Source organism: Gambusia affinis, linkage group LG04 (genome assembly GCF_019740435.1).
Source record: "Gambusia affinis linkage group LG04, SWU_Gaff_1.0, whole genome shotgun sequence".
Taxonomy (NCBI): domain Eukaryota; kingdom Metazoa; phylum Chordata; class Actinopteri; order Cyprinodontiformes; family Poeciliidae; genus Gambusia; species Gambusia affinis.
Genome location: NC_057871.1, coordinates 13201222 through 13223911, shown reverse-complemented (window position 1 = coordinate 13223911; position 22690 = coordinate 13201222). Strand labels below are relative to the sequence as shown.

Sequence of the window (22690 nt, the reverse complement as noted above, 5' to 3'; positions counted from 1 at the left end):
GAAGCCTACAGATTTCACAACTCTGAGTAAAGTAAATCTAATTTTCTCTGGACTCGTTTATAGATTAAGATATCTCCATGTACATGCGTGTTAATTAAATTTTTATTTATTTACATTATAAATAAAATCCCAATTAAATCATATTTAAATTACAACACACTTTCTCACTCTCTCAATATATATATATATAATATATATATATAATATATATATATATCTTTATATATATTTGTACACACACATTCCTATCACTTATGGTTATATTGTATTATTCATATTTAACACTTTGGATGAGTAGCTTGTCAACTAATAGGCAATTTCTCAGCAACATATAGGAAATTTGTAGTCAATAATTCCTTAATATTGAAGAGAAAGCACTAGTTTCACTGGCAGATTATTTCACTTTTAACTCAGGGAAATGTATTGTTATGTATTGTATTGTATGTATTGTTATGAGTGAAATAATCTGCTAGTGAAATGTGTACTTTTTAAAAAAAAAAACTACTTTTAAGAAAATATTCACTTAATACAAGCAAAGTTAGTTAGTTTTGTGAAAGTCCACCACTGGTTTTGTTTTATTTCTAGAGTACTAAAATAGGTGCAGTAGAAACTAGAACAAAAAAAAAAATCCTCTGAGATTTTGTGTTTTGTCCTGCGAGCCTCAGCGAGTCACCTGTAAATGTAAAAAAAACTCAGAACAGTGGAGAACGTTCCCAGGCGTGGCTGGATAATTAAAATGATCCAAAAACAAATTGATGATTCATCCAGGAGGAAACAACAGAATCAAAACGAACATCTAAAGAAATGAAGGCCTGACCTACTTCAGTTGGGGTCAGAGGTCACGATTCAATACTAGGAAAAGGGCCTCTGAAAGCTACATATAAGAAAATTTATTAACATTCTTTTTGTAAATGTTTTATGTTTTTTTTTAACCCACATTAATTTTGGTCTAGATTTTAGTGCAAATATCTTAGTAAACTTGGAATAAGATAAAACTGACTTACTTTTACTTTTCAGTAAGAAATAGGAACTTATTTTTAAGTCAATAATTCCTTAATGTGGATGAAAAAGATATTTATCCCACATTAAGAGTTAAAATTTCTCGTTCCGCTGGCAGATTATTTCACTTATAACTTGCACTTTTTCATCAATATTAACGTCCGTCGGGTTCTACAGGTTAAGGAATTATTGACTTTAATAAGTTCCTATATCTTGAAAAGTTTTGTGCCGAGATATTTGCAATAAAAACTAAACCAAAATACTTTGTACGATTTTGTGTTTTTGCATTGTAAAATTAGAAATAGATTATTGGTTCTTTAAAAATTACCATATATGTCCAGTAGTAGATATTCATTAAAAATGTTTCAGTCTTCTGACCAAAGATTATAATGTAACAGTTTCGTCTCTAAATGATTTTATTCAGTGTTATTCCGAAATGAGGGAAAAATCGTCTCTTTGGTTTGTAAAGGTTGCAGATATTAACTTTGCCATAAATGCAATGCATTCAGATAAAGGTTCATTTTTAATTTTAATAATTCCTCACTGTGGTTGATGAAGTTGTAAAATGTATAAGAGAATAACTCAGCCTGACTCTGTTGGCCTAAAAAGACCAGAGGAAGAAAATTAGAGCAGAAATCACAGAGATGGTAAAGAATGCAACATGTCTCAAAACTCCCAGCCCTGATTGGAGAGGAGCTAAAAAAATAAAAAATAAAGACAGAAACAAATGAGGGTGTGTCACTTCAAAATGGCTGGCAGGTTCCCAGAGAGCAACTAGTGTCAAATGTCTTGATAAAATATGATAGATTTCTGTAAAAAATAAAAATAAAAAGGAACTAAATGAAAAGTGTCATTTATATTCTCCTTAAAAACATTTCACACTTTTCTGCTATCAAATATGGCGGATCTAAAGAGCAGAAAGGGCAGCTGGGTAAATACTCTGGATTTTGATGCGTGTCCTTGTTTCTGAGACGAGGTTAAAGGTAACAGAGTTGAGCAATATTTTTTTAAATGCAGGTACCAAATGTAAACCATAACACACACACACACACACACACACACACACACACACCCTGCTCAAGCATCCGCTCGTTCTCACACTCCCTGTATCCCAACAGAGGTTCATACCGAGACACACCTTCCTTCACAAACGGACTACTTATGAATTTAAATCATCTAATTTAAATCATCTGTGCAAAAGTCCTGAGTCTCAATTCTCTACATGCTGCTTTGATGAGACTTTTTTTTTTTTTTTTGTTTCCCCAGACTTCCCTCAGGCTTGAAGTTTTGGACATTTTCTGCTTTTCTGTGTCGGTTCAATTCACCACAGGTCATCTCAGTGAACTTAACCCTTTAACTGTCACCCCAAATACTGTCACATGCAGGTCAGTGGGGTCACCGGCGTCCTCATGGCAGTTAAAGGGTTAACAAATCCAACCACACATTTAATCCAGTGGATCCTGGTTATCAAACAGTTCAGGTAATAATTTAAATGAGATTAAAAAGATTTAATCTAGGAGAACCCGGCAGACTGGATTCATGGCTTTGTCTCATTACCTGCGTTTCCATAAGAAATGTGCGCAGAACCTTTTACACTCCTTTTATCAAGTAAGAATAATGTAAAAAGAGAGAATCATAAAATAGATTTTGGTGCCAATAGATTTTATTTCTGAGCCTGGAGAGAAAATGAAGACGTTCCCATCATTATTTTCAGATGTTTCCAACAATCACCAAGACTCTTCACTGCAAAACCACAAAGTCCAACCAGGGATTCTAGTGCAGATGTCTTATTACACTAGAACTAAAACAAAATTAACCTGGAAGTAACTTTTCAGCGAGATTTAGGAGCTTGTTTTAAGTCAATAACTCCTTAATTTTGATGCAAAAGCACTAGATCATTTCACTTTGGCATGAGTGAATTTATCTGCCATTGGAACCAGGACTTTTTCTTCAATATTAAGGAATTATCTACTTAAAACAAGCTCCTATTTCTTGTTGGAAAGTTTTTTTAAATTTTATTTCAAGCGTGACAATATTTGTACCAGAAACTAGACAGAAAACACCCGGCAAGATTTTGTGTTTTTGCACCGTTCCAAGCTACTGGCGAGGAGTCCATCTTACTTCTTCAACACAAACAATGAGAGAAGAAAAAAAAGCATTTAGAAAAAGACCAGCAAGACAGATTTATGAAGGTCATAAAAAACCCTCATCTGCTAAGTTTATCACAAGGAAATCAGGAGGTTCGATTTGGAGGAAAAACGGCTCTTTACTACAAAAACAAAGAGTAGCAACAGATGTTTGCAACAATGCTGAACTTCCAGACATGCTATTCATGTAGTAAAAACATTTATACTATGAGGCGTGGTGGTGTGATGATGGAAAGGCTGCTAAAACCTTCCTGATGGCTTAATGTCTGCTGAAGGTAAAACACAAAACTCCAGCAGGAGCGTCGAAGCCCTGGAAATATGTTCAGGGTGATTCAGTCTGATCTGAAGTAAATTTATAAGTCTGCTGCATAAACCTAACCAGACCAGAAAGGTTTGAATTACAACAATCTGGGAAAATATCCAAAGAAAATCAAAAAGCAAAGCTGAAATTTTCCTCTGAATAAATGGTAAAACTAGTTTTGTGATCGATTAGCTCTCACTGTTCCCAAATCACCAATATGAACGAACTGCAGTACGGAAATCAGAAGAGAGTTAAAAACTGAAAATACCCTTTCATATTTAATAACTCGATACTGAATCCCCAATATAGGATCTAGAGGAGATCTGTGACTGGTTCTGAATCATATTTCTTGATCTAATGGGTCCAATTTATCCAAGAGTAAACAGATAATCACAGTTAAATGAATTGGCCAGATTCAGATCTAAAATAACTCTTTGATGAGTTTCAGGTGTGAACACCAGCACATACTGGCTCTTCCATTAAAGAAACGATGGAAATGAAGATCATTTTGAGAGTCACCTGTTGGATTTACGAAACTATCCGGTCTATGCCGACGGTTTTACAGAATCCAGGTCACCAAGGGGGCATATTGCTACTTGAAGCTCGTCTATAACCTCAGTTTGAAGGATGGATTCACTCTGCAGACTCCACCAACTTGGGAAAAATAGGCACGTTTTTTTTGTTTTTGTTTTGATCGACCTGGAGCCCCGTCGCCTCCGGCTCTTCAGCTTAGCTGCCAAAGCCAAAGATGCCCTTGATGTAGCCGGTCAGGCCGCCCTTGCCCTTCTGCTCCACCTTGTCATCCAGCGGTGGGAAGGCCACGTGGTTGAGGGCGAGGTCGAAGAACAGAGGCTTACAAGGGATGGGCTGGAACTCCGGCGGGAACTGGACCAGGTTGGGATGCTTCCCAACCAGAGTCTTGTCCAGGTGGAAGTTGTCCAGGTGTTCACACAGAGGCTGAGGAAAACATTTATTTATTACTGCACATGAGAACGAAGCTCGCGCACATCCATCACTGCACACAGATTTTGAGTGGACTCGGATCTCATCATCCAGAGACACATAAAGACAATTACAAATTCAGTCTTCCATCACCTGCTTTAACTGATCTTTGGTCTGTTTGACTTGGAAGTCCGGTTTCTTTTGGGAGGTGTGAATGTGCAATCAAACCAATATGGATCAAAAATGTGAACTGTGGTCCAGAGATCGCTCCAAAAGCAGGAAGAGAACTGTAGCACAAGGCATTCTGGGTAAACACAACCAAAACCAACTCATGTCCGGTGCTAGTGGGAGAAATTACTCGCGCTGAGCCGATTGAAGAGCGTTTTTTTTTAGCTCTTTCACCAAAGAAAAAACAGAAATCCTACAACTGCTAACCTCTGACGCTACTCCATTTTTGTTTACATATTATGAAGAAGGAAGTCGACTTCTTCAGAGGTTTTTGCCTCGTTTCCTTCAGTGGTTCTTGGTGCAGCGCCACCACAGGTGAAAATGTACCAAACATTTTAGTCCCCAATCAAACCGAGTCTACAGGACTAAAATAACTTTGTTAGTTTATAAATGAATAAATATCTTAGCATTAAATACAGTAAAGATCTGTCACATCAACCTTTCACTCAGGTCTTCTGGTTCTTCTCTGCTCTGCAGAATTCAGCCTTTATGTTCATCTAATCTCAACAAAACTAAATCCAGAAAACTGCAAAGCAGCTGAAACACCGAGTTCCTTTAAATCAAGGCTAAAAACTCAGCTGTTTAGAGCTGCTTTTGATTAATAATAACCTGAATATTGATTAATTCCAGTGTGAATTACAACTATTTTACCACCGTTATGTTTTTTTTTTCATGTAAAGTCTCTGAATCTCCTTGTTGCTGAAAGTTTACAGATAAACCCGACATATTTAATACTCACTATAACAATACATGGTAACAAAAAGCTGTTATTGGAAACGCATCCATATTCTGAATCTTTATAAGATTAATTACTAACAATCCAAATTTATTGGAAAGCCAGAACAGAAATAAAAACAAGACATGAGGTTTTATCAGGCACTGTAAAACTGTAATGTACCACTTTTTATATAAATTAAAGTTTGCAGTAAATTCTAACCCGTCTTACCGTGTTATCTTTCACCTGCTGCTGAGAGATCTCTTCCGGTGCTTCATCAGTGTCTGAAACAAAATTACATTCCCTCAGGATTTGGCATAAAAAGCAGAGGAATGAATCTGTTTGATTAACATAAAGCTTCTAGAAAATGGTGGTTTTCTAAAAGGAGTCCCCACCCAGAATGGCAGCAGCTTGCAGGGAGTATTTCTCAGCGCTGACCTCGGCGATGAGCTCCTGGACGTCAGGGAGATCCTGAAAACGTTCGGAAAGACGTTTTTACAGAGATCTCTAAAGGAAAAGAAAAAGATGCTGGTTGTGAACAAACCTTGAGGCTGTTGTTGAGACTCTTGGACTTTGACTGGACCTCCTTGGCATATTTCAGGACTCTCTCATACAGAACCAGCGCCTCGCTCCACTTCTTCACCAGGACGTAAGACTGAGCAATGAAGAAGCACCTGAAGAAAAACAGAGACAGGCTCTACTGTGACTACAGGAGATGATAGTCATATTAAATAAGACTTTAAAAAAAATGAAATTAGACTTTTTTTTAAGCAATCAATGCTATTAAAGCTGCAACTAATTTATTTGATCAATTATTCTGACTATTAATTGGATAACAACTGGAAAAATCTGCACTTTAACCAGAACATCTTGAACTTTCATTCAAGATTAGAAATTCAATAAAAAAATGTAATAAATAATTAGATTCCTTTATTTTTGAATAAATGTTTACTTTAGTGAACATTTGCTCATTTGTAGCAAAGGATGCATCTGCAGCAAAAAAAAACACTTCCAACATCACAACGTGGCATCAATACAGTTTGGGATTAATCTGTTGATTATTTTTTTGATAAACTGATAGAAAAAGGTGCTTAATGAGAGTTTATTTTGCATTATTTAAACCAGATGAAGCTGAAACTGCCACTTGAAGAAAACTACAAAGGCTTAATTGCTGCTCTGAGTGAGACGTTCTTTTTTCCAAATGGTCTTTTAGAGTCTTACACAAGTTACCAATTAATCAATAACTAAATTAGTTGATCATTTCAATAACTGATTCATCTCAAACTATTGTTTCAGCTCTAAATGCTGTAAAACCTAAAAAAAAAAAAAAAAAAAGTTTGGAACTAATTAGATTTTGCAGGATTTAAGTTAAAAGCTTTTCCTACAGAAGATTGACTTTAAGGATTCTTCTAGTAGAAATGTGAAGCAAAAACACTGTAAAAACTAACCTGTAGGCCTTGTAGACCAAAGTCTTGAGGGAAACTTCCTTCTGGAAAGTGTGGTCGTCCTCCAGACCCTGCAGGGTGGAGAGCTCAGCCAGACTCTGCAGAGAGAGAGAGAGAAGATATGACTGAGGGCAAGCGAGGACAACCAACACATCATGACACTAAACAGCCAATGTGAACAGTCTGTCATATTTAAGGTGGAAATGTGATATTTGTGGTTTTGGTAGCGACCTGCAGGATGATGTCGTAGAGTCGGATGAGGTCTTGTGGACGGGGGCCCCTCTTGTTCTCGTCGGCGCCGGTTTCCTTCAGTTTGGCCTGCAGAGTGTGGGCCATGCTCTCGTTTCTCTTCACCAGTGTGCACAGCTTGATGTAGGTCAGATAACTGGGGAAGAAGAGCAGCAGGGATATCAGGTGAAAATAAGGAGGAAAAAAATAAAACCTGGCACAATCCTCAGTGTTCCCAGACTGGGCTCAGTCCACACCGGCGCATTATGACGGGGATATATCGACACAAACACTTCAACAAGCAAAACGGCTGCTGTACGGTGGGGATCTGAGGATTGGGTGAGTGTTAATTTACAGCCAACAAATCCAAGAGTGAAGTGAAGCACAAGCCTCTGGTTGTTACCTGTGCAGAAACTGAAGGTTGGACACTTTCCCACTTTCATTATCGGAGCTCCTCTCTCGCTGTTTCTACAAACAGAAGAAGTATCGCTTTTGATTTTCTTCCATGTTTATTTTCAGCAACACACTTCAAACCAACTTCAGGCCCAGAATACAGCAGTACAAACATTTACCAAAGCAGATTCTCTCTGGGATTTCACTTACAAAAAAAAACAAACAACCAAACACAAAAACAAACAAACTGGTATCTCTGCTGCACCAGGAGGATGCGATAAAGTTCAAAACATGAAAACTTCTTCAGTATCATGCTGCGTCTTCTGTTAAATTTCTTCTTAAATTACATTCACACAGCACATCCCGATGCTCACTTCAGACCATTTGCTGAAATTTGATTTTTCCCCCCCCCCGTTTGATTATGGTCGTTCATACAACTAATTAAATGCGCCGTTTCCTGAATGATGGACGGCTTCGTTTGTAGATCGATTTTAAGGTAGCTTAGCAACAGGAAGTGAAAGTTTGGTCACCACGTCATAAGATGAAGGAAGCCATGGCTCAGCTGAAACCAGGGGGGGATTCATGGCGTCGCTCATCATTTTCACAATTAATTCTAGTCAAAGCTGTTTCAATCCTGATCAGGATTGTTAGTTTTACTATTATTTCCCAATGTTTATTCGATAAGGATATCAATAAACACAAAAACGTGATTAAATCCAGTTACTTTGTGCAATTCAGAGATATAAATCACACTTCTATATGTAACCAGTTTCCTAAAGAAACATTACAAATGATAATGTTTTTGACTTGCAGTAAAACAGAAAAAAAGTAAATAGTTTTTATCACAATAGTAACACAAAATATTGTGATAAAACTTTAAGGCCATATTGAAAATGATCGGGTACGTTTAATTTAGTGTCACATATGGAAGTGGAATAAGTCAGATGAAAAGATTGGAACTGATTGCCATGAAGTCCGATTTTGGCAAACAAAGAAATTAAAATAAAAGTAGGATTTGGGTCACATTTGCCTGCAGTGTGAATGTAGCCTTAACATTTTTAATCGACATCTGAAGGAAAAAGTAGCAGCAAACTTAGATGAAAAAACACAGGAAAACCTGCTCCACTGTGTTTTTAATACATTATGTCAAAAGTAAGTTATTTTTTAGTAACGTTTGGATATCCAAACCACTTCCTGAGTTTTTAACGATCTCCTCTTACCGCCTCGCTCTTCAGCTCCTCCCTCACGGCCTGGATGGTGTCTCTGCACTCGGCCAGCAGCGTCTCATACAGATGTTCTTTGGTCTCCTCGTTGACGGCCTGCGTGACAGAAACACCAGACCTGCAGAGTTTATCTCCAGAACAGAACAAACTTCTCCAAAATGACACCAATTCATCTACATAAATGGCTGGTTTAATTATACTTATTCATTTCAAAGGGCAAGGAGTTTGTAGAGCTGTAACCAGTACTTTGAAAAAGTAACTTTAATCGGATTACTGATTACTCCTTGAAAAAGTAACTTAGATTACCGATTACTTGATTTGGAAAGTAAAGTAACTTTTTTAGTTAATTTCAGCAGCTGCTAACAACAACGCTGTGAAAATCACATTGAGCTTTGCCAAAACTTAATTGTCAGCTATTTTATAATGGTAACATCAACAATGTGTCTCCACTGATAAGGTTGAACTAAAGAGGAGATTGTTTAATGGTCACAACAACAACAAACACAAAACGTGAGTGATTTGTGTGCTCCACTGTTGTCTGGAAAACTCCAAGAAGGATTTTACGCGTTAGATTACTCGTTACTGAAAGAAGTGGTCCGACGTCACTGGCTGCAACTATATGAAGATTGCAACAACAGTAAAGGGAGGAATGCGACAGTGGTGAACTTCAGGTATGTTGCCAGGCGGCCTCATCGTACATTCCTGCACATCGTAGTTTCAGGATTCAGAACAACAGAACTCCTCTTCTGACCATCGACAGAAAAGCTGAGAAACGCTCAGGTACAAGAGGAAATGTGTGCCGTATTATTCTCATGTTCAAAGGCAAACTCACCTAATTGGAATCCAGTTACTGCAGCTACTCGAGACGTTATTACAAACAAAACTCATATTAAACGGGTAGCCGTTTTCTATTTACAGTTTTTGCTAGAATTAAGAGTTTAAGCAGAAGCCTGGAAGCTACTGCGATAAAGGATAATATTGTTGTTTTTAGACTATTTTCAAGCAATATAACTGTAATGGAATAATAATGCAAGAACACATTTGCACGTGTAAATAAACTTTAAATTCTAATGAACGTTTAACACTGGAACTGGACGACATTTTAAATATCCAAAATAAATAAAAACAATTATAAAGTCAAAATTAGCCTTCAAAAAAAAAAAAAAGGAGTTTCTGAGGTCAAACAATCGAGAGGAAGCAACAGGTTAGAGGATTTCACTCCAACATTCCTGGATGAGTCAAAAGCTGCTTCAATCCACCCAGGATTGTGACGTTTCTTTGAGCTGCAGACTTTCACCAACACCCAGCATGACCAGCTCAACCAGTTGGACTTCCTGTCCAGAGTCGGGGCTGGACGCATAATCTGGTTGGAGATGGGAGAGGCTCTTCACTTCAGACTGATGTCTGAAGGCCTGACCACATGTTCTCTGACCCTAAAGAGTTCATCAGCTGTTACCCACTGGGAAGCAACACCTTTGATATAAAGTATAATGTAGATGTGTAAATTAAAAAAAACTTATAAAATAAAAAAAAAACGTAGAGTGGGGATGATTAGAAAGCGGCTTCAGCTCACGTTTTGAGCTCAACGTGATAGATTTTAATGCTACAGGTGATTCCCAAAGACTCTCTTTAAGACTGAAATCTGTTGGGAAAATAAATCTGATGCGTCTCCGTCCAGAGATCTGCTGCCGGGTGTGGCTTTGAGAAACGCACAGAATGCAGCTGCATGACGAGACGCGACATGCCAGAGAGCTGAGTGGCGGCGGGTGTGACCGGCGAGCCAACAGGAAGGGCAGAAAGATGAGAGGAAGGAATGTTTGGCTGGTCGGCTGGGTGATTCACAGCGCCACGCACTGGTGGTTTCAGGAACTGCGTATAATGAAGGCCAGTAGTGCTCCAAACTTTTTCAACATAGAACAGAATCCAAAAGTTTAAAATACTCAGAGAGGTCAAATCGTTTTTACAACACAGAGGTGCACCGAGTGCAGTTTTCTGGCTAATCTTTAAAAGGCCTGATCTGCCGATTCTGATTCTAGTCGGCACCGTTTGTCGCGGACTTCTAGGTTCCAGAATCAAAAATGTCCAACGAAGGTCGTGGTAACAAGTGGTTTGAGTCTTGCACGCACTTTAAAAAATATATATATATGCTTTATTTTTTGTAAACAAAACAATTACTAAAAATCTCTTACAACTTGGTTGAAAACATCCACCAAACACCTGGTGTGTTAATGGAAGAGTCTAAAAGTTACCAATCTAAGTTACTGATTTAATGTCGTGTTTTGATTGTTGATTCTGTGTTGCATTGTGTTTCTGTGTTTGATTTGATGTAAAGCACTTTGAAATGCCTTGCTGCTGAAATGCGCTATACAAATAAAATTTGATTGATTGATTAATTAAAGGGTGGCGTCTGTGTATTTAACGTCGAGGTCATCACGCTTTTAAGACATATTGCGTTTTCACGAGTCAGAAGGCTGACCTGAGCGATGGCGGCCTCGTTGTCCGCCAGACCCAGGAGGAATATCCGAGCCTTGTCGATCTTCACAGGGACGGTCCGGCCTCGCCACTCCACCTCGCTCATCATGGCCGCCTGCTTGGTTCTTGCTTGAGTGATCAGAGTCTGAGGGGAACAAAACACTCTGAATATAATACCATCTCTCTGATTAAAAGACTTTTTAAACGTCTAATGACTGAGCTCAACTCCCAAAACCTGCAGCTGGAGCATCATCTGTGACGTTGTCAAGGCAACTCTGTTTGTATGGACTGTGCTCTGAGTTTTTTTTTTATTTTTAAACCCAGCCAACTTCACAAATCCGCTTTCTTCAGGACATACAGCTTATCGTTTTATCCTATTGTTGTGATCAAGAATAAAATGTGGAGATTATTAACCATTTGCTGTCCAAGACTTTGGAATAACTTACCTCTAACTATCATTTAAATCTCAGCTAAAATCTCATTATCATCACTTCTTTTTATGGCCATCGCCTGATTATGTATGGAGTCACTTAATTGATTAGTTTTAAATCTTAACTCTGCTTTATGTACTTTTTATTATTGTTTTATAGTTGTGGATGCAACTGAAGCATTTTGGTCAACAAAATGTTTTCAAATGTGCTACATAAATAAGTTTGACATCAATATTGTTTTGATCCGACCAATCTGGGCCTTTCACAATAATATAATGAATCATTTATAAGGGCGTTTGTAGCAAAGAAGCCAACATTTTGCACGCTGCAGCTTCCTGTGATCTGTTCTGTGGATTCTGTCCAGAAAGCAAAGAGCAGCTGAAACAACACTTATTAAATGTTATGATGTCCAAAGCAAACCTGTTTCTAAGCAAACAAACTTATCCGTAAGGTTTGTCTTTATGCGATTAACCGGAACTTCACTGAAAATTAAATTAAAGAGAAATAATATCAAATGAGAGTAAACGTGTTAGAATGAGCTGCTCTGAACGAAAACATCAAAACATGAGTTTGATTAAGACCATTAAGTCAGATGCATTTTCAGAAATATAAAGAAAAGCACATGATGTTATGAATTTGAAAAGGTTTTACGCTGCATCACCTCCAGTTTTTCAGCCATCATGCCCCCTCCTCCACCGGTCAGCCTCATCTGCATCAGGTCATTGATGGCATTCTGGTCGCCTGTAGGTTCAGTGAAAAGCTCTTAGGAAACTCTCTCTACCTCTGAATTACAAGCCCAACTGCACTTGAGGCTCTGTAGAGAGTTAGTCACCTATGTTGTAAGCACAATAGCGAATGTTGGGTGAAATCTCATCCACACGCTGGCGATACAGAACAGCCAGCTCCTCGGTGAAGGCGCTGGCCAGTTTCTCATAAATGGTCCTGGTAGACAACAGAGGAGATCACTTTTACTCTTCTTCATACATTTATTGACATAAATCCAAGTGGTAGCTAAACATGAACCCCTTTTTCCGACAATAAAGTTGGATTAAAACCTACTTGCACTTGTTGAAGGCCTCCATGGCAAGTTTCCACTCCTGCAGCTCAAAGTGAACCATCCCTGTCAGATACGCAGTGTAGGCCTGGAACAAACAGATCAGCAATGACTGGAAACTGTTTTATTCCTCTTCGTTTACAAGTTTAGTAAAAAAAAAGAAAGGCTCAGTGGAATACAGGGAACTTTTAAATCAGAGAAAAGTACAAGACAGTTTCTATTTGGTAGCTCCAAACCTTTCATCATGAAAGTTATGAAATGTTAGCGTACCTGTGCTTCTAGTTTGGTCTTGGCGTCAACACGGGGACTCTCGCAGAGCTTCTCCAGCTTCTCGCTGTGCTTGGCGGCTTTCCGTAAACGAGCGAGCAGGTGGAACTTCTTCCTCGGCTCTGTGTTGGCCTCCTGCTTCAGCTGCATGGCGTAGCTCCACGCACGCTCCGCCTCCATCAGAACGAGCAACAGATACCTGCAGGGACGAAGGGAAGCTTGATGGATGCACTGGTTTACCAATGGACATGAACTTAGCAAGAAAACAGCTAAAGTAGTTTGTTAAACTGTTGCAACTTCCAGGAGCTTTTAATGTGACGCCATAGATGGTAAAGGGTAAAATAAGGAAAGACAACTTTTCAGAACAGCCAAATTTAAATTGTTCTTAGTGGTTACATTAATCAGGGAATTTATTCTTTCTCAAATATTATGAATAACTCATAATATTGGCTGCATGTTAACATGCAACGTTAACTGGCTGCATGTTGCCGTTTTGAGATAATATAATGGAAACCTAACCACTATACATCCTATATAAACTTATATCTTTTTTTAAAGAACTCTTTTACTTTAGAAAACGTGTGAAAAAAAATAAAAGAATTACACATGAAAACAAATTTAAAGTCCAGAAATAAACTGTTACTTGAAAATAATAATAATAATTTGTTTCATGGCAGAATTTTCCCAATTGCCTTTTTTAAATTTCAAACGGTTTTCAACAATAACAGTAATAAGTGTAACCTGTTATCGGTGTAATTTTTTTAAAATTGGGTTTGATGCAAATCGAAGGTCAGAAATTCTGTATAATTTTCAACTTTCGCTACAACCGTAGTAAAAAATTGCAAACGTGTCTGTTTAATCAAAGAAGATGTACTTTTGCTAGATTTAATAAAAACTTGATAAAACACATGATGCATTGTTGTTCTGTAGAACAATTTAAAGGGGCGGTATCATTATTATTCTCCAGCCACATTGTGCTACAAAATGGCACGATTAAGAAACTGTTACTTTTAGCTGTTATTAAAAAATATTTACATGTCAAACATAAATTCAATGAAATTGCTTTGTAACTGGCCTCTCTCTCTTTAACTGCTTTGTGGAAATGGACGCATTGTGAAAAAAGCGTTAAGACACACCTGACTGGTTGCAACAGGAGATTCAATGATTTCGCAAACATGAATCAAGGCAAATAACAACTGATTATATTGTTATTTTCTTTAGAAAATGACATATCTAATGACCAAAAGCTGCGACTAAATTAACTGGTGTTGCACCAGAGTCCAAGTTCACATCAGCTGTTACCAACCTGCTGTCAGAAAGGATTTCCACTGTGATTTTCTTTCCAACAAACTTGTGTCTGTTTCCCATCTTGAAGCCAAGAGTCTTTCGGAGGCGGCGCAGCCTACGAGAGCAGTACCCCCTGCAAAAATAAATAAATAAATAAAAAAAAGGTATTTACACTGAAATAAAGTAAGATAAATATGTATTCACTTTAAAACAACTCCATTTAGAGACAATGCAGCAGATATATTCTATTTTCACATGTTGAATTCTCTTCACTTAGCTCAATGTTTATCTTATACAGATTTCTATGACAAAAAGAACAAAACATTTACTAAAATAGTCTATTAGAAGTACTTCAAAGAGCAGTTCTACTGCACAATACTTTTTATTTCTGTAACAACTAGTTAAAGTAAAGCTAATCTTACTTAAGTTACATTTTTGGATAATTGAATGAGGATTAGTCATATTTTAGCCAAAAATGTGCCAGACACAGACTGTATACTTTAAAGTAGGACTCCTTTATACACTAGATTTTTTTTTTTAAATCTGCAGTGCCTTTAGGAGATCAAATGAATACAGTAAACAGCATGTTGTCACTGGAACTATTTTATACCATTCTATTCTTACATTTATACATTCCTTACTGTAGTACTGGGCTTAACAGCTTCATGCTGAGAAACTTCTGCCTGAATTTGATATTTTGTCTCTTTTACCTAGTAATTATTCTTTACAATATCAGAATTTGTACATAACCTTATATTTTGAGATTAAGGTTTTAGTTTTTTTTTTACAAAGTAAAATAAAATGTTATGTTCACAGTTACTCAAATTAGCCTTTTTTTAACCAAATACTCCCGAATGATTGTATTGAACCATCATATTTTACATCTGTATATTAATAGTTGTTTTCTAAGTTTATAAATGCAGTTTGAATAGAAACTGAGCTAAATGATGACCCTGAAGACCAGTTTTTACACCGACATGTAATCTGGCTACTCACCTGTATCTTTGGTAGTCTCCGTGCCTGAGGCCATGCTGCTGCTGGGACTCCTTGATGATTTGAAGAACTGCGATTCAGTGTTAAGAGACAAACTTTACATATGTGTATATATCAATAGACCAATGTGACACTATCAAGTCTGAATGTGTGTGCAGCGTTGGCACCAGATGAATGAACAGTGAGACTAGAAAGCGCAGAGCTAATGAAACTTAAAAGATTGTACACGTTTTTTCTTCCATATTTCAGTAATGTGTTTCTATGACAATCTGGGTTTTTTTTACAGGTAGACAAAATATCTGCTGCTTAAATCATTCAAAGTTCTGCGATGTTAAAAACAAAACATTTTAATGTCCACCATGGGTAGTCAAATGACACGTAGCCTAACCAAGCTAACCCTTTCCATTGCGTTACCAAGCAGCTAACGTTAGCTTAGCTTTGATGAACTAGAAACAGCTTCGCTCATTAAAAAAATAACCCGCCGATGAGAAACGCCACAATGTGAAGGATACTTTCCAAACCAAGTCCTCCTTCTTGCATATTCTCTTTATTTTCTTCCGTAGAAGAGAGTTTAGACTCGATCTGCTTGTCCGCGGTCATCTCTGCAAGCTAACAGCTAATCTGAATCACACACCAACAGCAGACCCACTAAGAGAAATGTGTTAATCTCGCGAGATTTGGAGAATAGCCTACCTGTAAAGAGATATAAAAGCAAACAGAAATTGTACTTTACTGTCTAGGACGACTTCAATATATTCAGATACATTCACTTGACTTCATAGTAAAAAAAAAATACTTTTTTTCTTTACTGTACTTTTTAATTTTACTTGAGTGTTATTTGAAGTTCTGATACTCTTAACTGAATAAAATTTCTAGTTTCTCCACAAGCTGCAAGTAACTGAATAAAAAACAGCCTTGTTTCTTTCTGGTTTCCTGCTTTAAAACACCTGATGCAGATGATTGTTACAAATTAAATTACATTATTTATGTTGTAAACTGGTAACACCTTTTTTTCTTAAAAAATATTTTTAAAGAAAATTTTCATTTCACTCCACAATTGCGCACCTAGTTCGCATAAAATCCAAATACAATACACTGAGTTTTGTAGCTGTTATACTACAAAATGTGAAAAGTTCCAGAAAAACTGCAAACGGCCTGATAATGTAGTTAAATTTTCCAACAGGTTTTATTGAGAATACAAGAGAAAAAAACTGGTCATACTGCATTCTGTAACAATGTTCATGTAATGTCATAATTTCCCCTGAGAAATAGTTACTCTGCATATTTTCTGACTTTAACTGGTCATCTGTTCATTGATCATCCTATTCGTGATAACAAATAAACAATCGACTGGAAGATAAGGACATTCTACTTCCAAATGGTCTCTTTAGCCTTTTCAGATGAGTCCCGGACTTAAACCAAAAAGTTTCTCAGTTTGGTTGTGAAAGTTTTACTTATGGGACAGAGAGGGAAGTCCATCATGATTTTCAGACATTCAGAATTTGTCAGCAGCAGAAATATATTTAGACAGAAAGTTTCTAATTTCTGAAATGTGCATGGTCTCTTTGACGGTTGTGTCTCTGCTGCGGACTTGCAGTAGGCCGCTCTCCAGAGTCTTTTCATCGATCACCACAGTGAAGAGAACGCCCATCTCATCATATCTGGAATCAATTTACAGAAAAACACAAGTGATGATCCATAATTTCTGCATTTCTCCTGATAATGAACAGAAAGACATTTCAACACTAAGAGGCATTTATTTACTTGGCATTCAGAAGCTCTAATGATGTTGGCACAGCTCCAAGATATCCAGGCCACGCAGAGATCTTAGCTTCCAGAAACTCCTGCAGAAGGCCTTCACAGACCTACGATAAATGTTCAAGCAATTAACATTTTTCCTTTCATGCATGCTGATTAGATCATTTTATATTTCGGGATCAAAGGTCAGCAGAATAAAGGTCTGACCTGCCTCAGTTCCACCGTGGCTCCCTTGCCAACGTCTAAAGCCACTTTGACAGGAGCCAACACTGGATGCAGCTTTAAAACCTGAAACAGAAGCAGAAAACTGGAGGTCACTAAAAAGAGAAGTATTGGAGATGAGACATGGAGCAGCCTCACCTTTCTCTGCTGCAGACCCTCACCTTTCTCTGCTGCAGACCCTCACCTTTCTCTGCTGCAGACCCTCACCTTTCTCTGCTGCAGACCCTCACCTTTCTCTGCTGCAGACCCTCACCTTTCTCTGCTGCAGACCCTCACCTTTCTCTGCTGCAGCCCCTCACCTTTCTCTGCTGCAGCCCCTCACCTTTCTCTGCTGCAGCCCCTCACCTTTCTCTGCTGCAGCCCCTCACCTTTCTCTGCTGCAGCCCCTCACCTTTCTCTGCTGCAGCCCCTCACCTTTCTCTGCTGCAGCCCCTCACCTTTCTCTGCTGCAGCCTCACCTTTTTCTGCTGCAGCCCCTCACCTTTCTCTGCTGCAGCCTCTTTTTTCCGTCTTCTTTTCTGAGCTGCTGGAGTGAGTTGGACAGGAAAGCCATTGCGCCGCGGTCCATGTTGCCGCTCACAGACACAACGTGGGGAATGGACTTTCGACTGTCTCGAGTCTGGAGCGCAAGCAGCAAGTCAGAAAATGGTTACATGTTATCTGAAACAGCAAAATAATAATTTAACCTGATGGACTTAAAATATTTCCCTGCAGTCTTTTTTTCTGAATGCACCTTAGCTTCACCTTAGAAAATGGTGGAAAGCTGCAAAAACAGAAAATATTACCAAGTATTTTTAGTGTAGTTTCTATTGCAAATATCAATACACTTGAAATGAGAGCAAATTGACTTAGTTTTACTTTTTAGCAGGAAATATGAGCTTGTTTAAAGTAAATAATTCCTTAATATTGATAAAAAAGTACTATAAGTACTACTACTTCTTCTGTAAATATTTCACTTATAGCTACCAGAAGTAGCTATAAGTGAAAATCTTTCAGCAAAACAAGATATTTTTCCCCAAATTAAAACTTAAAATCTCCACTGGCAGATTATTTCACTTACAACTTAGTGCTTTTTAATCTATGTTAAGGACTTATTGATTTAAAATCAGCTCCTAATTCCTGCTGAAAAGTTGTCATTTAATTTAGTCCTGTTTCAAGTGTACTAAGACATTTGAACTAGAAACTAGACAAAAATAAAATAAATACTTGGTAAGATTTAGTGTTTTCACTATTGATTAATACTGCAATGACAACATCAAATGCAATAAATATAAATTTAGGATGATGATGTCTCCACTAATATTCCTGACTTTTAGCATCCAGGTCACTTGGATTTAAATCTAGTGTGTCCATCCAACAGCCCAAATATATAATTGATAAGAAGCACAGAATGAATGCTATAGCCTATCCATTAGTCCATCCAATACTGTGATAGTAACAATGACAACATTTATATTGTCATAACAATTGTGACTAAAAAAGAAGAAAAAAAACTTAGAATTCCACAAATTTTAAGGATTTTTCCTAAAATTATGTCACCATATATATATATATATATATATATATATATATATATATATATATATATTTATATATATATATATATATAGACATGACATAATTTCATGTAATTAGTTGCTAAGTGTTCTCCCAGCTGAATCCTTTCACACCTTTCTACATTTTTAGCCACTTATTGGCATCACTTGTCCACCTATTTTGAGACCTGTAGCAAGAGCCTCACATCTGAAATTAGTTTATTTTGGCATAAAATTGTAAAGTCTCTCAGTTTAAACATTTATTATACTCTGTTCTGAATAAAAATGTTGACTTGCGTGATTTGAAAGTCTTTCGGTTTATATTTGATTTGGGTTGCATCACAGAGTTAAGAGTGAAACAGCACTGCAGAAAGAGGGACTAAAAGATTCAGGCTGACCTGCAGTTTGGTGCGGATGCCCTTGTACGTCTGCAGCAGCTCTGCGTCTCCTCGGCACCACAGCGTCTCCAGGGATTCGAGGCCCCACGGAAACTTGTACAAGATCTTCACCCCACGAGACGTTTTCTCTTCAAGCTCGTTTTCAGGCACCTCAGTGCTGCTGAAGTCAGAGGGAGACGAGGCGAACTGGACGGGTTGAAAGGAAATGACAAAACAAAATGGATGACACATGATAAAGTCTGAGACTGAAACAACCAAAGAGTCGTTAATTTGATCTTGATTGTGTAAGTTGGACATCAATATTTGGTAAAAAAAAAACCTCTTCTTCTATCATTCACTTTATCATCATCATCAACATATTCTGGAAAGTCTAAATTCAAACAATAGTATCTGGTTTTCATATAAATTTAAACATTTCTGTTTTCATATTTCAACTCGTTTCTCAGCAGGAAGTTTTCCCATCGTCTCTTTTATTTGAGTTTCTGTCAACACTCACCTTCCTCCACCACTTCAGCCTGTGGCGGGCCCAGTGATCCAGCCACTGGGAAGAAGAGCGAGGAGAGCAAAACCAAACCAGAGACGTCTGGGTGACCTCAGCGGAGCTGGCAGGAAGAAAGAAACGAGGCAGTGAAACTAAACAGACACTTGACATCTTGTGGAAGCCACAACCAGAAAACCATCCTTTCTATTCTAGAGCTACAAATGTGTCTGTAAAATCAAAATCACTCATCTGATAACTTAATTAAAACCACAACAAGTGCAGTCATAAAATCACTTGTTGATTCCCCTAGATACTGTCGGTTCTCAGCCACAGGTGAAATAAATTTGAGGATGTTAAGCTTGTAATCCGAGGAAGTAACGTAGGGCTGGACAATAAAACAACATTAGCGTATTGACACATGATCAATATCAGTAGATAGGACATCTGGTAGAATATTCAATAATTCCACTGAACTCTGAACCAGAACCGCACAGCATTCTGGGGAATGTAGGCAGAGAAAAGACTTCAGCTGCTCAACCTCTCACTGCTAAGCAAAGTTGGTGGAATCAACTAACTCACTCATTCGTTGGTTACCTAGCAACAACCTGTTCAAGTAATTGGCGCAGCAGCAGTTACACGCTTCCTTACTGCTTAAAAATAAAACAGTAAGAGCATGGGATGAAAACTGTGGATAAAGCTCTTTTAGGTTACACAATCAGCTGGACAGTGTTTCAGATATTTGGAGTATCTGAAGCCTCACCAACCAGAGCCATCTGAAGGCTGGAAACACAGACCGGACTCGGCCAGGCCAAAGGGAAGCTTTTTGTTCACCATCTCCAGAGAGGGCACAAACTGCTCCAAGGCACCTGTAAACACATTGTGAGTTTTACATGGAATAAATCCTGGAGGCACAAATTTACAACGGCATATTAGGGCCATTGTAGATAGATAAACAAGACAAAAAAAAGTTTCAATTTTCACCAAAAAAATTTCAACTTTTTTTTAAATTTGTGATACTGTTGGATTAATCTCACAGATTTTCAACAAAAAAACAAAAACTTGGACATTTCTAATTTTGAAAAGCCAAAATAAAAATGATAGAAGAAGCTCAGAAGGTTTCAAGACTAAAAAATTAAAGTTGTCTTTTGGAAATCTCAAAATTTCTCAGTTTTTTCAAACAAAATTTAAACTTTACAAACTCAGAAATCTCCAAGTTTCTTTCTGGAAAATGTCTGAGATTAAACTAAGAAATATTTCTAGCAGATTTTAAACTATTCAAACTTAGCAATTTTTCCTAGAACATTTCTGGCATTTAAAAATTTCCCATTTTCTTCTAGAAAATATATTTTTTTTACTTTTTAAACTCAGGTGTTTCCAAGTTTTTCCTAGAAAATTTCTAAGATTAATCTCAAAATTTCAGTTTTTTCTAGCAAACTTAAAATTTTTCAAACTCAGAAAATTTCAGGTTATTTCAAGAGTATTTCTGAGGTAAATCTAAAAATTTCTCAGTAATTACTAGTATTTAAAAGAAATTATTTTTCAAACTCATAAACTTCAAGTTTTTTCTAACAAAATTTCAACTTTTCAAAAGCAGATATTTTTAAATTTTTCCAGAAAATTTATGAGATTAATCTAATTTTTTTTTGGAGTTCTTTTGGCGGAAATTTGCTCCTTTTTTCTATCTACATTGTGCAAATTTCCAAAACGTATGATAATTATAGGAGGATGCATTGTTTCTACCTTGAAGTAAGCTTGTTCTCACAGATGGAGAGCTCAGCAGGAGCCTGTTCAGCTTCTGGATCAGCTGCTCTCTGCTCAACTCAGACTGCTCCAGTATCTGCTGGAGACGTTCAGATTCAATAACCCGGGCTCCTCCAGTTCCTCTGTCCGGGTTGCTGCTCACAGTATTCACCCCGAACACCCAGGCCCTGGACCCGGTCACCGAGTGCCACCACTGCTGCAGCAGGTTCCTCCTCAACTCCACGCCCAAAGGTCCGTAATTGCAGCTCCAGCCTCTCCGGAACAGCTCCGAGTTGCTCTCTCCGGGAGAAATATAGTATCTGTCCGCACATAGCTGCAGTAAAGTCCGGACCCGGTCAGAAACATCGGGAGGAGCTGTGTCACAATGTCCTCTGGTGGTTTTCAGTTGAGATTTAAGCTGAGACAGGATGCAGCGTCTGGCGCTCAGAGTCAGCATGCTGAAGGTGGAGAGTAACCCGGCTCCAAATATCAAGCTAAGTCAGGAATAAATTATGATAAAATCATTTATGTGCCACAATTACTCCTAAATCCTGCTGTAATCGCAAATGTTTCCTTCATATGTTTGAAGGAAACATTTGCGGATGACAAACAAAAAGCAGCTCCGAATGTAACGAAGCTGAGCGGCGTCACAAACCGCAACATTTACGGTTTTTACGGTCACTGCTCTCCCGGTACATATGCAGCTATAACATCTGGGAAAAAGGATTGTAACATATAAAACAACTACATCAGGGTCAAGTATCTATGGAGATACATACAGCATGCTTTCCAGATCCGGAACTTAATGATTAACATCCGGGTTATGACGTGAGAGAATCTGGTTACTAAGCAACGAGAAGTGGCTTAAATGTAACACATTTCCAATGCTTCACCTACTTGTATTGGCAACCAATTTGATTTTAATAAAACTATTATAATTTCTGCCGCAATAATACATATTTTCTGTAGTTAAAATTATTGTATTACATATTTTATAGTCAGTAAACTCGAATTAGTTTAAGTTTGATACCATATTAGCCACAGTCATGGCAACTAGTAGTCCACAATAAATACTGTGAATATTCAGATAATTTTATAAATAAAATGAACAAATTATTAAAATATACTTCATAAAATACATGCAAAAACTGGACTTTGTGTGTGCGTCTACATTATGTCCTGGCTCTCTGCAATGGGCATAAATTATTTTATTTGTATGGTTGTGTAGATTTTGTAATTCAATTACAAAATGTAGAAGTAGAACACTGAACATAAGCGTTTAGAATGGTAAAGGTTACCAATCCTTTATTCAATTAAAAATGTCAAAATATTTAATCTGAAATGGACGTTTCAGATTTTTTTAAGACCATGAGCTTAAAATAAAAAGACAATTAGCTAGGACGATTCTTTGAAGATGTTACTGTTGAGAAT

At 37.5% G+C, this 22690-nt stretch overlaps 2 protein-coding genes across 6 annotated transcripts; both read right to left on the bottom strand.

Moving 5' to 3' along the window:
* Positions 1-2644: 2644 nt before the first annotated feature.
* On the bottom strand, positions 2645-15799 carry srp68 (signal recognition particle 68). The gene is made up of 16 exons (XM_044115450.1): positions 15638-15799; positions 15129-15195; positions 14152-14265; positions 12849-13044; positions 12584-12666; positions 12357-12466; positions 12186-12265; positions 11098-11238; positions 8619-8717; positions 7409-7473; positions 7009-7162; positions 6781-6875; positions 5877-6006; positions 5728-5803; positions 5564-5616; positions 2645-4404 (listed from the first exon to the last, which is right to left on the bottom strand). The coding sequence occupies exons 1-16, from the start codon at positions 15723-15725 to the stop codon at positions 4177-4179; spliced, it is 1779 nt and encodes a 592-aa protein (XP_043971385.1). The 5' UTR covers positions 15726-15799; the 3' UTR covers positions 2645-4176.
* Positions 15800-16287: 488 nt separating this feature from the next.
* polg2 (polymerase (DNA directed), gamma 2, accessory subunit) lies at positions 16288-22070 on the bottom strand. Of its 5 annotated transcripts, XM_044115445.1 has the most exons (9): positions 21260-22070; positions 20280-20385; positions 19535-19640; positions 19039-19224; positions 17602-17724; positions 17244-17258; positions 17091-17171; positions 16890-16990; positions 16288-16786 (listed from the first exon to the last, which is right to left on the bottom strand). In XM_044115445.1, exons 1-9 carry the CDS (start codon positions 21714-21716, stop codon positions 16621-16623), a joined length of 1341 nt encoding a protein of 446 aa, XP_043971380.1. In that variant the 5' UTR covers positions 21717-22070; the 3' UTR covers positions 16288-16620. The 5 variants fall into 5 exon arrangements, with proteins under 5 accessions (XP_043971380.1, XP_043971379.1, XP_043971383.1 ...); XM_044115444.1 differs by lacking the exon at positions 17244-17258 and having other exon boundaries at positions 17587-17724; XM_044115448.1 differs by lacking the exon at positions 17244-17258 and having other exon boundaries at positions 16650-16786; positions 17095-17171; positions 17587-17724.
* Between the last annotated feature and the right edge of the window lie 620 nt (positions 22071-22690).

Coding starts and splice junctions, on each gene's coding strand:
- polg2 (XM_044115444.1), bottom strand. CDS start 21,716: ATGCTGACTCTGAGCGCCAGACGCTGCATCCTGTCTCAGCTTAAATCT. Junction 20,386..21,259: donor GAGAACAAGCTTACTTCAAG/GTAGAAACAATG, acceptor ATGTGTTTACAG/GTGCCTTGGAGCAGTTTGTG. Junction 19,225..19,534: donor GGCTGAAGTGGTGGAGGAAG/GTGAGTGTTGAC, acceptor CAACCCGTCCAG/TTCGCCTCGTCTCCCTCTGA.
- srp68 (XM_044115450.1), bottom strand. CDS start 15,725: ATGACCGCGGACAAGCAGATCGAGTCTAAACTCTCTTCTACGGAAGAA. Junction 14,266..15,128: donor GGAGACTACCAAAGATACAG/GTGAGTAGCCAG, acceptor TTATTTTTGCAG/GGGGTACTGCTCTCGTAGGC. Junction 8,718..11,097: donor ACGAGGCCGCCATCGCTCAG/GTCAGCCTTCTG, acceptor TCTGTCACGCAG/GCCGTCAACGAGGAGACCAA.